At 48.8% G+C, this 12,267-nt stretch overlaps 1 protein-coding gene across 4 annotated transcripts in view; it reads right to left on the bottom strand.

Annotated features, from left to right (window-relative positions):
- Positions 1 to 10,337, bottom strand: part of TCOF1 (treacle ribosome biogenesis factor 1) — a 120,968-nt gene extending 110,631 nt beyond the window's left edge. For all 4 annotated transcript variants that reach the window (XM_068278413.1, XM_068278412.1, XM_068278415.1 and 1 more), the window contains exons 1-2: positions 10,180 to 10,337; positions 586 to 638 (exon numbers count right to left, since the gene is read on the bottom strand). In XM_068278413.1, the coding sequence (XP_068134514.1) occupies positions 586 to 638; positions 10,180 to 10,275 (149 nt within the window). In that variant the 5' untranslated portion in view covers positions 10,276 to 10,337. The remainder of the gene's footprint in view (positions 1 to 585; positions 639 to 10,179) is intronic.
- Positions 10,338 to 12,267: the final 1,930 nt, after the last annotated feature.

Genomic DNA, 12,267 nt, shown 5'->3' on the forward strand with positions numbered 1-12,267 from the left:
GGAAATTGGCCGATCATCTGGTTCAATCACCCAATTTACTGGATTGGACATTATGGAAGATATCGGTCGATCATACAGGAATCGGCCAATGTTCTCATGACACAGAATGGATTTTAGATGTCAGAGCATGGAGGCACAATATCGTTCTGATGGACAGTGAAGGAGAATCGTCAGGATCTCGCTTGCAGTGTGTGGGCCACTAATCAACAGACTTCTGACCAACCTCACTGTAGTTGACCACCCAATAAAGTCAATTGCTTGCTCAATGGAAAGTCAAGTCATGTATTGGATCTCTTCACCCCGTCACCTGGCCACATGGAGCGGTCAGTGTTAGGCACAGATAGGGGAAGGATAATGCGAGAATAGGATGAGATGAGATGAGATGATAGCAGAATCCCAGTAACACCACAGATATTCCACTATCACTACTGTCTGTAGAATGACCGATATTCCATTACTGTGCTGTTACTCTCGCCACTATCCTGCAGCCCTTCTAAATGTACGCCCGAGAAGGAGGAGGAGGGATTTCTTCATTCATATGTGACCACGCCCGAGTTGTGAATTCTGTACAATGAAAGTACTTACTTTGTCCACAACTTGTAGACGTTTCGCAGGGTCACCTTCGAGGCAGTAAATTTCTGCAGGAAAATGAAGGAGAGTCAATGTAATTTATCAAAGCTTAAAGTGTTCGTGTACTTACACTTATGTTAAACTTCACTTAAAGTGGACCCAAATTAAAAATACAAAATTTCAGAAATAAAATCTATTTTCTAACTTATAATAATAAATAGCAGCCTTTTTTTCAGCTGCATGATAACAAATATAAAATATTTTACATTTATTGGAGGAACCCCTCCCTTCCTTTCATATTGCCGGGACAGAATCCGGCAGGCTGGTGGAGGAGATAAACAAAACACAGGCTGCTACTGATGATGTCACAGGGGAGGTGATCTCAGCTTGTGTGAGATTTCACATAGATGACGCCCCTGTGAGGGAGGGTAGCTGATGACAAACACACCCATGATCTAAAACCTCCTACTAAGCTCAGAAGTAATGGCTGCCCCCTGTATAACCCTAGTTATGAAAAGAGAAGGGTGAAAAGCATGCACTGAAATGCTCATAGGCTTGAAGGAGTGTTTATCTTTGTGTGTGTCAGAGTGGTGCAACTAAATATTTTGAAGTAAAAAAAAAAAATGTTTGGTTTGGGTCCGCTCTGCAACCATGTGACCCCAAATGTTCAAGTTAAGGAGGGGACCATACACCGATGTATGGTCCCTAAGAGCTGGTCCACACTAGACACAGTTGCAGGACGGACACTGCAGTCCGGATCAGGGGAAGTACCCACCGTACTGCAAACTGATGAAAGTGCATCAGTTTTGCATCAGTTTCCGTTCAGTTTTTCCCTGACAGAAAACGTCTCCATCATTAGGAAGGAGTGGGAGGATTTTTTTGGGCCAATCATAAAGCTCAGGCTATCCGTTTTCACATCCGTTTTTTGCCTGTGGAGCTGGAGATGCGTTTTCTCATTGCTTTCACTACCCCCTGCGTGTATCCGTGGTCCTGATCCGTTGCGTGAAAATGCAGCAGATCCGGACCTTCCGTTCAGGTTTTTAAAACGGATCCCCGCAAACGCAGACTGATCCGTTTTTTACTTGGGTGAGGCTGGCTGCTATTTTCAACATCAGTATCCGGGACACCGTTTTTCATCAGGTTTGAAAAACGCAGCCACGGATACGTTTCCGGACCTAGTGTGGACCAGCTCTTACTGGACTACAAAGGTGGTTGAAGTGTGAATCGCATCTGAGTAAGGAGGAGACTCCCTATAGTGGCAGCTTCCTCACCCAATTGTAGACCGCTAGCCCTGCTGGGCCCCAGAATATGGCACATGACTGTATTTTGGGGGGGGGGGGGGGGGGGGGGGGGAACCCGGAATATGGCATATGACCGTATCTTGGGGGGGGGGGGGGGGTGGAACCCGGAATACGGCATATGAACGTATCTCGGGAACCAGCAAGATTTGGGAGTAGCGGTGGGTGTTCTCTTCCCAGCCTGATTTGGATGCAGAGATATCAGGGAATAAATTAATAGTTTTACGGGAATTATTGCACTTTTTCCTAAAGCCCCCGAGAAGCTGCAGAGGGTCCATATTGTGTGTCCTGGTTATATAAGCGATTTCATACAATGAGTGAGAAACTCCTGGTGACTCCTAGAATATCACCCCTCCTCAATACACTACAGTCACTATGGCTTTCTGCAATGCGCAGAGTTCAGGCCAAGGCTGTGGAGTCAGAGACATTTTGGGTACCTGGAGTCGAAGGTTTCATAAACTGAGGAGTCGGGGTCTGATGATTTTTGCATATTTGAGAGAAATAGAACATTTTATCATATTTTCTATTTTAATTGCAGTTTAAATTCATTAGGAGTCGGTGCATTTTTTCCAGACGCTGACTCCGGGTACCCAAAAATTGCTCAGACTCCTAGACTACGACTCCGCAGCCCTAGTTCAGGCAGCATTACCTAAACTGCTCAGAGCTGTGGACACTTGCATGGAAAGGGAGCAAGAAAAACCACACTGTGCTTCCCCGACATTGGGCCTCATAAGACAATACTCCAGCATGCTCTCCAAGCAAAGTTACAGTGCAGCCCAGAGGTACAGACTAACCAGCAAGCTCATGATGAACATTGGAGTGTGTGAGGGGCTACAATGGTCCAAAAAGCCAACATACTACAAACTTCATAAATCCTGCAAAGAGTCTTACAGACACAAGGCAACATTTCCGTACACAGAGGCCCTAAACAGACAAGGCATGGCACCTTTGCCAATTCACTCACCAACAAGCGACCTGGTCCATCTGGTGGACAGGGGGAACCAGTGTGCTGTGGCAATCGAATGGACCAAATCGCCTGTCGGCAAGTGGATTGGCAAAGGTGCCATTTCATTGTTCAGATACATTTAAAGTGTAACTGTCGGGCATAAAATCAAAAACCAATTATTTTTATCTGGTGAACAAGTAATAAGGATGCTAACCAGGCAATCCAAAAGTTAAAATCACTATTACTTTTCTTGTTGATAAATGATCATTCCCCAGTTTATCTGGCTCTTATTTGGTACACACAAAATTTGTTACACAAAAAGGAAGTTGCAGGGCATGCTGGGTTGTCCTTTTTTGCTTCTCCACTTCCCCTCAGACCTAACTAATGCAGCCTGATTGGCTGAAGCCTCTTTCCCTCCTGTTTTCCCCTCCCACACCTCTGTTCCTCTCTGATTGGCCAAAATTTCTCAGGCTGAAACAATGCACTTTCTATAGTGAAGGGCGGGCAATGCATACACAATCAGGCAGAGGAGAGCAAGGGAGGAAATTACATCAGGATTGGCTTCAAAATAGCCACAGTTAAAATGGGAAATGCTAAGAAGGATCTTCTCTTTTTTTACTGTAGAAAAATCACTAAATCAAAACATGGACAGTACAATACATGTGTTATGTAAGTAGAGCAAGTATTTATCTACTTATATATATATGAGGGTTTTTTTTCTCTGATTTAGTATGGCTGACCGCTCTTTAACAGACTCGTCCTGAAGAAGGGACCTCTGTGTACCAAAACATTGGCTTGTCTGTGTGAATAAACGATGCAATTTTCTGACAGATATACTGTCAGATCGACTATTTCCAACATGTCCAATCTGATTTCTGATCGACTTTCCATAGAAGTAAATGGAAAACTCAATCAGAAAACACATCGGACATGTTGTAAATAGTCAATCTGACAGTAAATCTGTCAAAAATGTTATTGTGTACCTAGCATAAAGTTATCACTTGAGGAAGTGCCGGTCTTTTTGCATCGTTTATGGATAATTAAAGGGGGTGTGTTCAATCACTCCGTAAACGTGAGCGCTCCACCTGTCAATATTGGGCACATACCAAGGATGTGGGGGGGTCAACTTTATTGCTCACACTACAAACGTCTTCCTGTAGTTGTCTGAAATGCAGAGAGCTCAGAGGTATGACTCTAAGGTGTTGCAAGCATGCCTTAAAAGGAACCTGAGGTGAGAGACATATGGAGGCTGCCATATTTATGTTCTTTTAATTTTTTTTTTTATTAGCACAGAAAAAAGTACCCCTCACACTCTGAAAGTCTAATTGAGAGTCTTACAGCTTATCTGGATTGCAGTAGAGACACCATGGCTATCATTCATAAAGCATTCCCGCATGCGGTAATGCTGAAAACAGCTGACTTTACCGACAACTTAGCAAAATGTCAATTCATAAAAGCGGTTACTGCATGAAAAGCTCAAATTCCCGAGCAGTGAGGTAATATACTGCCTTGTGCTGTGATTATCTCAACACACATCACTAAAAGTCAATTCATAAAGATTAGAGCAGGCGGTATTGGGACAGAGGATATTGCTTGCTTTGAAGAGGTGACTAGGGTGCTGATACAGCAAAGTTAATGGAGACAGATCTCCCAGGCAGCAGCAGTGAGAACAGAACAAAAAAGGCTTTCCAGAATACCCCAGGCTGCGTTTGTTGAAGCGGACCCAAACCAAACATTTTTTTTTATTAAAAATATTTAGTTGCACCACTCTGACACATACAAAGATAAATAAACACTCCAAGCCTATGATGCGCATCTTCATGGACTCACAAACTTGGCTCCATGGTGGGGAGAAATTTCCTTTTAAACAATACCAGTTGCCTGCAGTCCTGCTGATCTTCCTGGCTGCAGTAGTGTCTGAATCACACTACCGAAAAAAGCAAGCAACAAATCTTGTCAGATTTGTGCCAGAAACATTCTGATCTGCATGCTTGTTCGGGGGCTATGGACAAAAGTATTAGAGGCAGACAATTAGCAGGACAGCCAGGCAATGTGAATAGTCTAAAAGGAAAAGTAAAATGTCAGCCTCCATATACCTCTCACCAGGGAGGTAGGCAGTGCAGGCAGCAGACACAGGGGGCAAGCAGTGTAAACACACAGGGGCAGGCAGTGCAGGCAGCAAATATACAGGAGCAGACACAGATGTGATCTCCTGCAGCCAGGAGCAGGCAGGCAGGCAGAAGATGCACCGGGCAGGCAGTGCTAGAAACACATTCATAGCAGCAGCAGTGTTCTCCCCAGGCTCTTTTAGCCGGTTGCTCCACCCGGCTAATTTTGTTGAGCACCCAGCTGTCATCAGCTCAACTCCTCATCCTCCTATGCTGTAAGCAGAGTTGCACAAACCCTGCATTCCCCTGTCTCTCCCCGCCCGGCTACTTTTTCATGCCACCCGGCTGGAAATAAATTCTGGGGAGAACACTGCAGCAGGCACATGGGCAGGCAGTGATGGCAGCAGACATGTAGGGGCAAACAGCAGACATACAGGGCAGACAGTGTTATATACATACACACGGGCAGGCAAGCAGCAGACATACAGGGCAGGCAATGCTATATGAATACACAGGGGCAGGCAGGCAACAGATATACAGGAGCAGACACAGGTGTGATCTCCTGGAGCAGGCAGTAGACACACAGGACAGGCAGTGCTGGAAACACAGTCATAGCAGCAGACACACAGGAGCAGGCAGCAGACACACAGGGGTAGATACATGTGATAGCAGCAGATATACAGGGGCAAGCAGTGCTATAAAGATATAGAGGGGGACCTGCTGAGCTCTGACCTCCCTGCTCTCCATCTGCAGCTCTATGGCCGTCTTGCTGTAGCCATTCTGCAGCAGACACAGAGGGGCAGGCAGCAGAAACACAGGGGTAGATGCATGTGATAGCAGCAGATATACAGGGACTGACAGGCAACAGACAGGCAGTGCAGACACAGATGTGATATCAGCAGACACACAGAGGTAGATACTGGTGATAGCAACAGATATACAGGAGCAGACACAGATGTGATCTCCTGCTTCCAGGAGCAGGCAGGCAGTAGACACACAGGGCAGGCAGTGCTGAAAGCACAGTCATAGCAGCAGACACAAAGGGGTAGATACATGTGATAGCAGCAGATATACAGGGACTGACAGGCAACAGACAGGCAGTGCAGACACAGATGTGATATCAGCAGACACACAGGGGTAGATACTGGTGATAGCAACAGATATACAGGGCTGACAGGCAGCAGACACACAGGAGCAGGCAGCAGACACACAGGGGTAGATACATGTGATAGCAGCAGATATACAGGGCTGAAAGGCAGCACACACACACAGGGCAGGCAGTGTTATACAGATATACAGGGGGCTCTTGCTGACCTCTCACCTCCCCGCTCTCTATCTGCAGCCATTCTGCAGCAGACACACAGGAGCAGGCAGTGCAGGCAGCAGACACACAGGGGTAGATACATGCGATAGCAGCAGATATACAGGGCTGACAGGCAGCAGACACACAGGAGCAGGCAGTACCGGCAGCAGATATACAGGAGCAGACAGCAGACACACAGGGGTAGTTACATGTGATAGCAGCAGATATACAGGGCTGACAGGCAGCAGACACACAGGAGCAGGCAGTACTGGCAGCAGACATGTATGGGCATGCAGTGCTATATACAGATATACAGGAGCAGACAGCAGACACACAGGGGTAGATACATGTGATAGCAGCAGATATACAGGGCTGACAGGCAGCAGACACACAGGAGCAGGCAGTACTGGCAGCAGACATGTAGGGGCATGCAGTGCTATATACAGATATACAGGAGCAGACAGCAGACACACAGGGGTAGATACATGCGATAGCAGCAGATATACAGGGCTGACAGGCAGCAGACATACAGGGGTAGATACATGTTATAGCAGCAGATATACAGGGCTGACAGGCAGCAGACATACAGGGGTAGATACATGTTATAGCAGCAGATATACAGGGCTGACAGGCAGCAGACACACAGGGGTAGATACATGTTATAGCAGCAGATATACAGGGCTGACAGGCAGCAGACACACAGGGGTAGATACATGTTATAACAGCAGATATACAGGGCTGACAGGCAGCAGACACACAGGGGTAGATACATGTTATAGCAGCAGATATACAGGGCCGACAGGCAGCAGACACACAGGGGTAGATACATGTGATAGCAGCAGATATACAAAACTGACAGGCAGGAGACACACAGGGCAGGCAGTGCAGGCAGCAGACATACAGGGGTAGATACATGTGATAGCAGCAGACATAGAGGGGTAGATAAAGAACAAGTTCATGAACGCTCTACCCCCATGGTAACACACTTTTTCCATGATACAGGGGTAGATACATGTGATAGCAGCAGATATACAGGGACTGACAGGCAGGAGACACACAGGGCAGGCAGTGCAGGCAGCAGACACACAGGGGTAGATACATGTGATAGCAGCAGATATACAGGGACTGACAGGCAGGAGACACACAGGGCAGGCAGTGCAGGCAGCAGACACACTGGGGTAGATACATGTGATAGCAGCAGATATACAGGGCTGACAGGCAGGAGACACACAGGGCATGCAGCAGACACACAGGGGTAGATACATGCGATAGCAGCAGATATACAGGGCTGACAGGCAGGAGACACAGGAGCAGGCAGCAGATATACAGGAGCAGACAGCAGACACACAGGGGTAGATACATGTGATAGCAGTAGATATACAGGGCTGACAGGCAGCAGACACACAGGGCAGACAGTGCAGGCAGGAGACACACAGGGGTAGATACATGTGATAGCAGCAGATATACAGGGCTGACAGGCAGGAGACACACAGGGGTAGATACATGTGATAGCAGCAGATATACAGGGCTGACAGGCAGGAGACACACAGGGCAGGCAGTGCAGACAGACACACAGGGGTAGATGCATGTGATAGCAGTAGATATACAGGGCTGACAGGCAGCAGACACACAGGAACAGGCAATACTGGCAGCAGACATGTAGGGACATGCAGTGCTATACACATATACAGGCAGTAGATATACAGGGCTGACAGGCAGGAGACACACAGGGCAGGCAGTGCAGGCAGCAGATATACAGGGCTGACAGGCAGCAGACACACAGGAGCAGGCAGCAGACACACAGGGCAGGCAGTGCAGGCAGCAGATATACAGGGCTGACAGGCAGCAGACACACAGGGCAGGCAGTGCAGGCAGCAGATATACAGGGCTGACAGGCAGGAGACACACAGGAGCAGGCAGTGCAGGCAGCAGACACACTGGGGTAGATACATGTGATAGCAGCAGATATACAGGGCTGACAGGCAGCAGACACACAGGGCAGGCAGTGCAGGCAGGAGACACACAGGGGTAGATACATGTGATAGCAGCAGATATACAGGGCTGACAGGCAGGAGACACACAGGGCAGGCAGTGCAGACAGACACACAGGGGTAGATACATGTGATAGCAGTAGATATACAGGGCTGACAGGCAGCAGACACACAGGAACAGGCAATACTGGCAGCAGACATGTAGGGACATGCAGTGCTATACACATATACAGGCAGTAGATATACAGGGCTGACAGGCAGGAGACACACAGGGCAGGCAGTGCAGGCAGCAGATATACAGGGCTGACAGGCAGGAGACACACAGGGCAGGCAGTGCAGGCAGCAGATATACAGGGCTGACAGGCAGCAGACACACAGGGCAGGCAGTGCAGGCAGGAGACACACAGGGGTAGATACATGTGATAGCAGCAGATATACAGGGCTGACAGGCAGGAGACACACAGGGCAGGCAGTGCAGACAGCAGACACACAGGGGTAGATACATGTGATAGCAGTAGATATACAGGGCTGACAGGCAGCAGACACACAGGAACAGGCAATACTGGCAGCAGACATGTAGGGACATGCAGTGCTATACACATATACAGGCAGTAGATATACAGGGCTGACAGGCAGGAGACACACAGGGCAGACAGTGCAGGCAGCAGATATACAGGGCTGACAGGCAGCAGACACACAGGAGCAGGCAGCAGACACACAGGGCAGGCAGTGCAGGCAGCAGATATACAGGGCTGACAGGCAGCACAGGCAGCAGATATACAGGGCTGACAGGCAGGAGACACACAGGAGCAGGCAGTGCAGGCAGCAGACACACTGGGGTAGATACATGTGATAGCAGCAGATATACAGGGCTGACAGGCAGCAGACACACAGGGCAGGCAGTGCAGGCAGGAGACACACAGGGGTAGATACATGTGATAGCAGCAGATATACAGGGCTGACAGGCAGGAGACACACAGGGCAGGCAGTGCAGACAGACACACAGGGGTAGATACATGTGATAGCAGTAGATATACAGGGCTGACAGGCAGCAGACACACAGGAACAGGCAATACTGGCAGCAGACATGTAGGGACATGCAGTGCTATACACATATACAGGCAGTAGATATACAGGGCTGACAGGCAGCAGACACACAGGGCAGGCAGTGCAGGCAGCAGATATACAGGGCTGACAGGCAGTAGACACACAGGAGCAGGCAGTGCAGGCATCAGATATACAGGGCTGACAGGCAGCAGACACACAGGAGCAGGCAGCAGACATGTAGGGACATGCAGTGCTATACACATATACAGGCAGTAGATATACAGGGCTGACAGGCAGGAGACACACAGGAGCAGGCAGTGCAGGCAGCAGACATGTAGGGACATGCAGTGCTATACACATATACAGGCAGTAGATATACAGGCAGCAGACACACAGGAGCAGGCAGCAGACACACAGGACAGGCAGTGCAGGCAGCAGATATACAGGGCTGACAGGCAGCAGACACACAGGAGCAGGCAGTGCAGGCAGCAGATATACAGGGCTGACAGGCAGCAGACACACAGGAGCAGGCAGTGCAGGCAGCAGATATACAGGGCTGACAGGCAGCAGAAACACAGGAGCAGGCAGCAGACACACAGGAGCAGGCAGCAGACACACAGGAGCAGGCAGCAGACACACAGGAGCAGGCAGTGCAGGCAGCAGACATGTAGGGGCATGCAGTGCTATATACAGATATACAGGAGCAGACAGCAGACACACAGGGCAGGCAGTGCAGGCAGCAGATATACAGGGCTGACAGGCAGCAGACACACAGGAGCAGGCAGCAGACACACAGGAGCAGGCAGCAGACACACAGGAGCAGGCAGTGCAGGCAGCAGACATGTAGGGGCATGCAGTGCTATATACATATACAGGGACAGGCAGTAGATATACATGGCCTCTGCTGAGCTCTCACCTCCCCGCTCTCTATCTGCAGCTCTCTGGCCGTCTTGCTGTAGCCATTCTGCAGCAGGTGATGGTGTATCAGAGCCAGCAGCGAGCCCTTAGCCATGGCTTTCCCTGCTGTGATCCTCCTGTGCTACCATGTGCTTCCTGTGCGATCATGCGCTTCCGGTTACATCACTTCCGGGAGCTGAGACGCTCACTGCACGCTGACTGAGGCAAACAAGCAGTTTTTTTTCTTCCTAGAACAACTTTATTGAAAACCAGCGCTGAGAGCAAACAAGAACTTGCTGTGTGTGAATGCGGCCCCGCCCCCTCTCCCTCTCCTCACGCCCCTCTCCCTCCTCCTTTATATGCAGAGAGACATGCTGAAGCCTCACAGCTCAGCTACTGGTGATGGGAAGTCCGGTGTTGTGTCTGATTACGCTGCCTGTGGATTTGTGCTGCCCCGCATGCGCAGTAGGAGACTGTGCGGCCACATTCCTATAGAATGATGCTGCTGGCGGTAAAATACTAAATATCTCCGCCCCCACACCTCTTACACTCCCCAAATTTTCAGGCTAGGGATGAGACCCCCAGAACGACCTCTATGCCAAATTGCAGCCCCCGAGACCCTCTGGTTCCCGAGATAGGTTTCTGTAATCTATCTCCTGAACCAGCGGGGCTCGGGGGCTGCAATTTGGTGTAAAGGTCGTTCTGGGGGTCCCCTCCCTACCCTGAAAATTTGGGGAGTGTAAGATGCGTGGAAGTGAAGATATTTAGTATTTTACCTCCAGCAGCATAATTAACTTCACACTGAGCATGCGTGCTACTCAGTGTGGGAGGAGCTTTCGGGCAGCGCAATCAGACATTACACCGGCTCTTTTCAATGACATAGCTCCCAACTGTCCCTTTTTTGGAGGGACAGTCCCTTTTGGGAGCCCTGTCCCTCTTTCAGAACTTTGTCCCTCTTTCTCTATTAAGGAAAATTGGATACTTACCTGCCGGTAATTTTCCTTTCCAGATGTATCCATGGCAGCACGATAGGGGTTAAGTCCCGCCCACTTCACCCCATAGGACCAATAGTGAATAAATTAAATCCCTAGAGCGTCCCTCCCCAGTCTTGTAACTCGGAATCACCGAATCTAGGGAGGGAGCCTCGTGCTGCCATGGATACATCTGGAAAGGAAAATTACCGGCAGGTAAGTATCCAATTTTCCTTATTCCATATGTCTCCATGGCAGCACGATAGGGACATAACTAGTCAAATAAAAACATCGGGAGGGATGAGGTGCAATTCAGAAGTTTTAATTAGATCTATACATCATTTACAGCATTTATATTCAATACACTTGCACCAAAATGTACAGAGGAGTTCGCTGCTGGGTCTACTCTGTAATGCCTCATGAATGTGTTTAGAGAGCTCCAATTTGCTGCCTGGCAAATTTTCTCTGGTGACACTTTTGCAAAAAGCTGCCCAGGAGGCAGCCATGCCCCTAGTTGAGGGGGCACGGACCTGCTCTGGTGGCACTAATCCACTCATTTTGTAAGCCTCCTGGATAGTCTTAACTAGCCAGTTTGCTATTGTTCTAGATGATGCTGAAAGTCCTTTTCTATATCCTGATGGAATTATAAAGAGTCTCTCCGATTTCCTGATAGCTGCCGTTCTTGAAATATACTCTTTCAAGACGGTGCCCACATCTAACGGATGAGGGGATGTTCTATCCTCCTGCCAGAAAGTAGGTAAAGTCCAGTCCTGGTTAAAATGATACAGGGATGCAACCTTTGGAACGAAGTGCTGAATTGGCCTAAGGACCACCCTGTCTGGAAAGAATGTTAAAGATGGTTCTTCTATACCTAAGGCCTGGAGTTCTGACACCCGCCTAGCCGATGAGATAGCCACTAGGAATACAGCTTTGTAAGATAGATGTAATAAATCACAGTCTACTAGTGGTGTGAATGGTGGCTCTGCTAGAACCTTCAGCACAAGAGGTAGATCCCATTTAGGGAAAATCGTCTTTGTGGGGGGCCTTTGTTTCATTACCCCTCGAAGGAACTGTATAACTAAGGGGTGCAGGGCCCACCTAAAGTCGGTGAGTGCAGATAAAGCCGAGACCTGAAC

This window comes from Hyperolius riggenbachi, chromosome 3 (assembly GCF_040937935.1).
Source record: "Hyperolius riggenbachi isolate aHypRig1 chromosome 3, aHypRig1.pri, whole genome shotgun sequence".
NCBI classification, from domain to species: Eukaryota; Metazoa; Chordata; class Amphibia; order Anura; family Hyperoliidae; genus Hyperolius; species Hyperolius riggenbachi.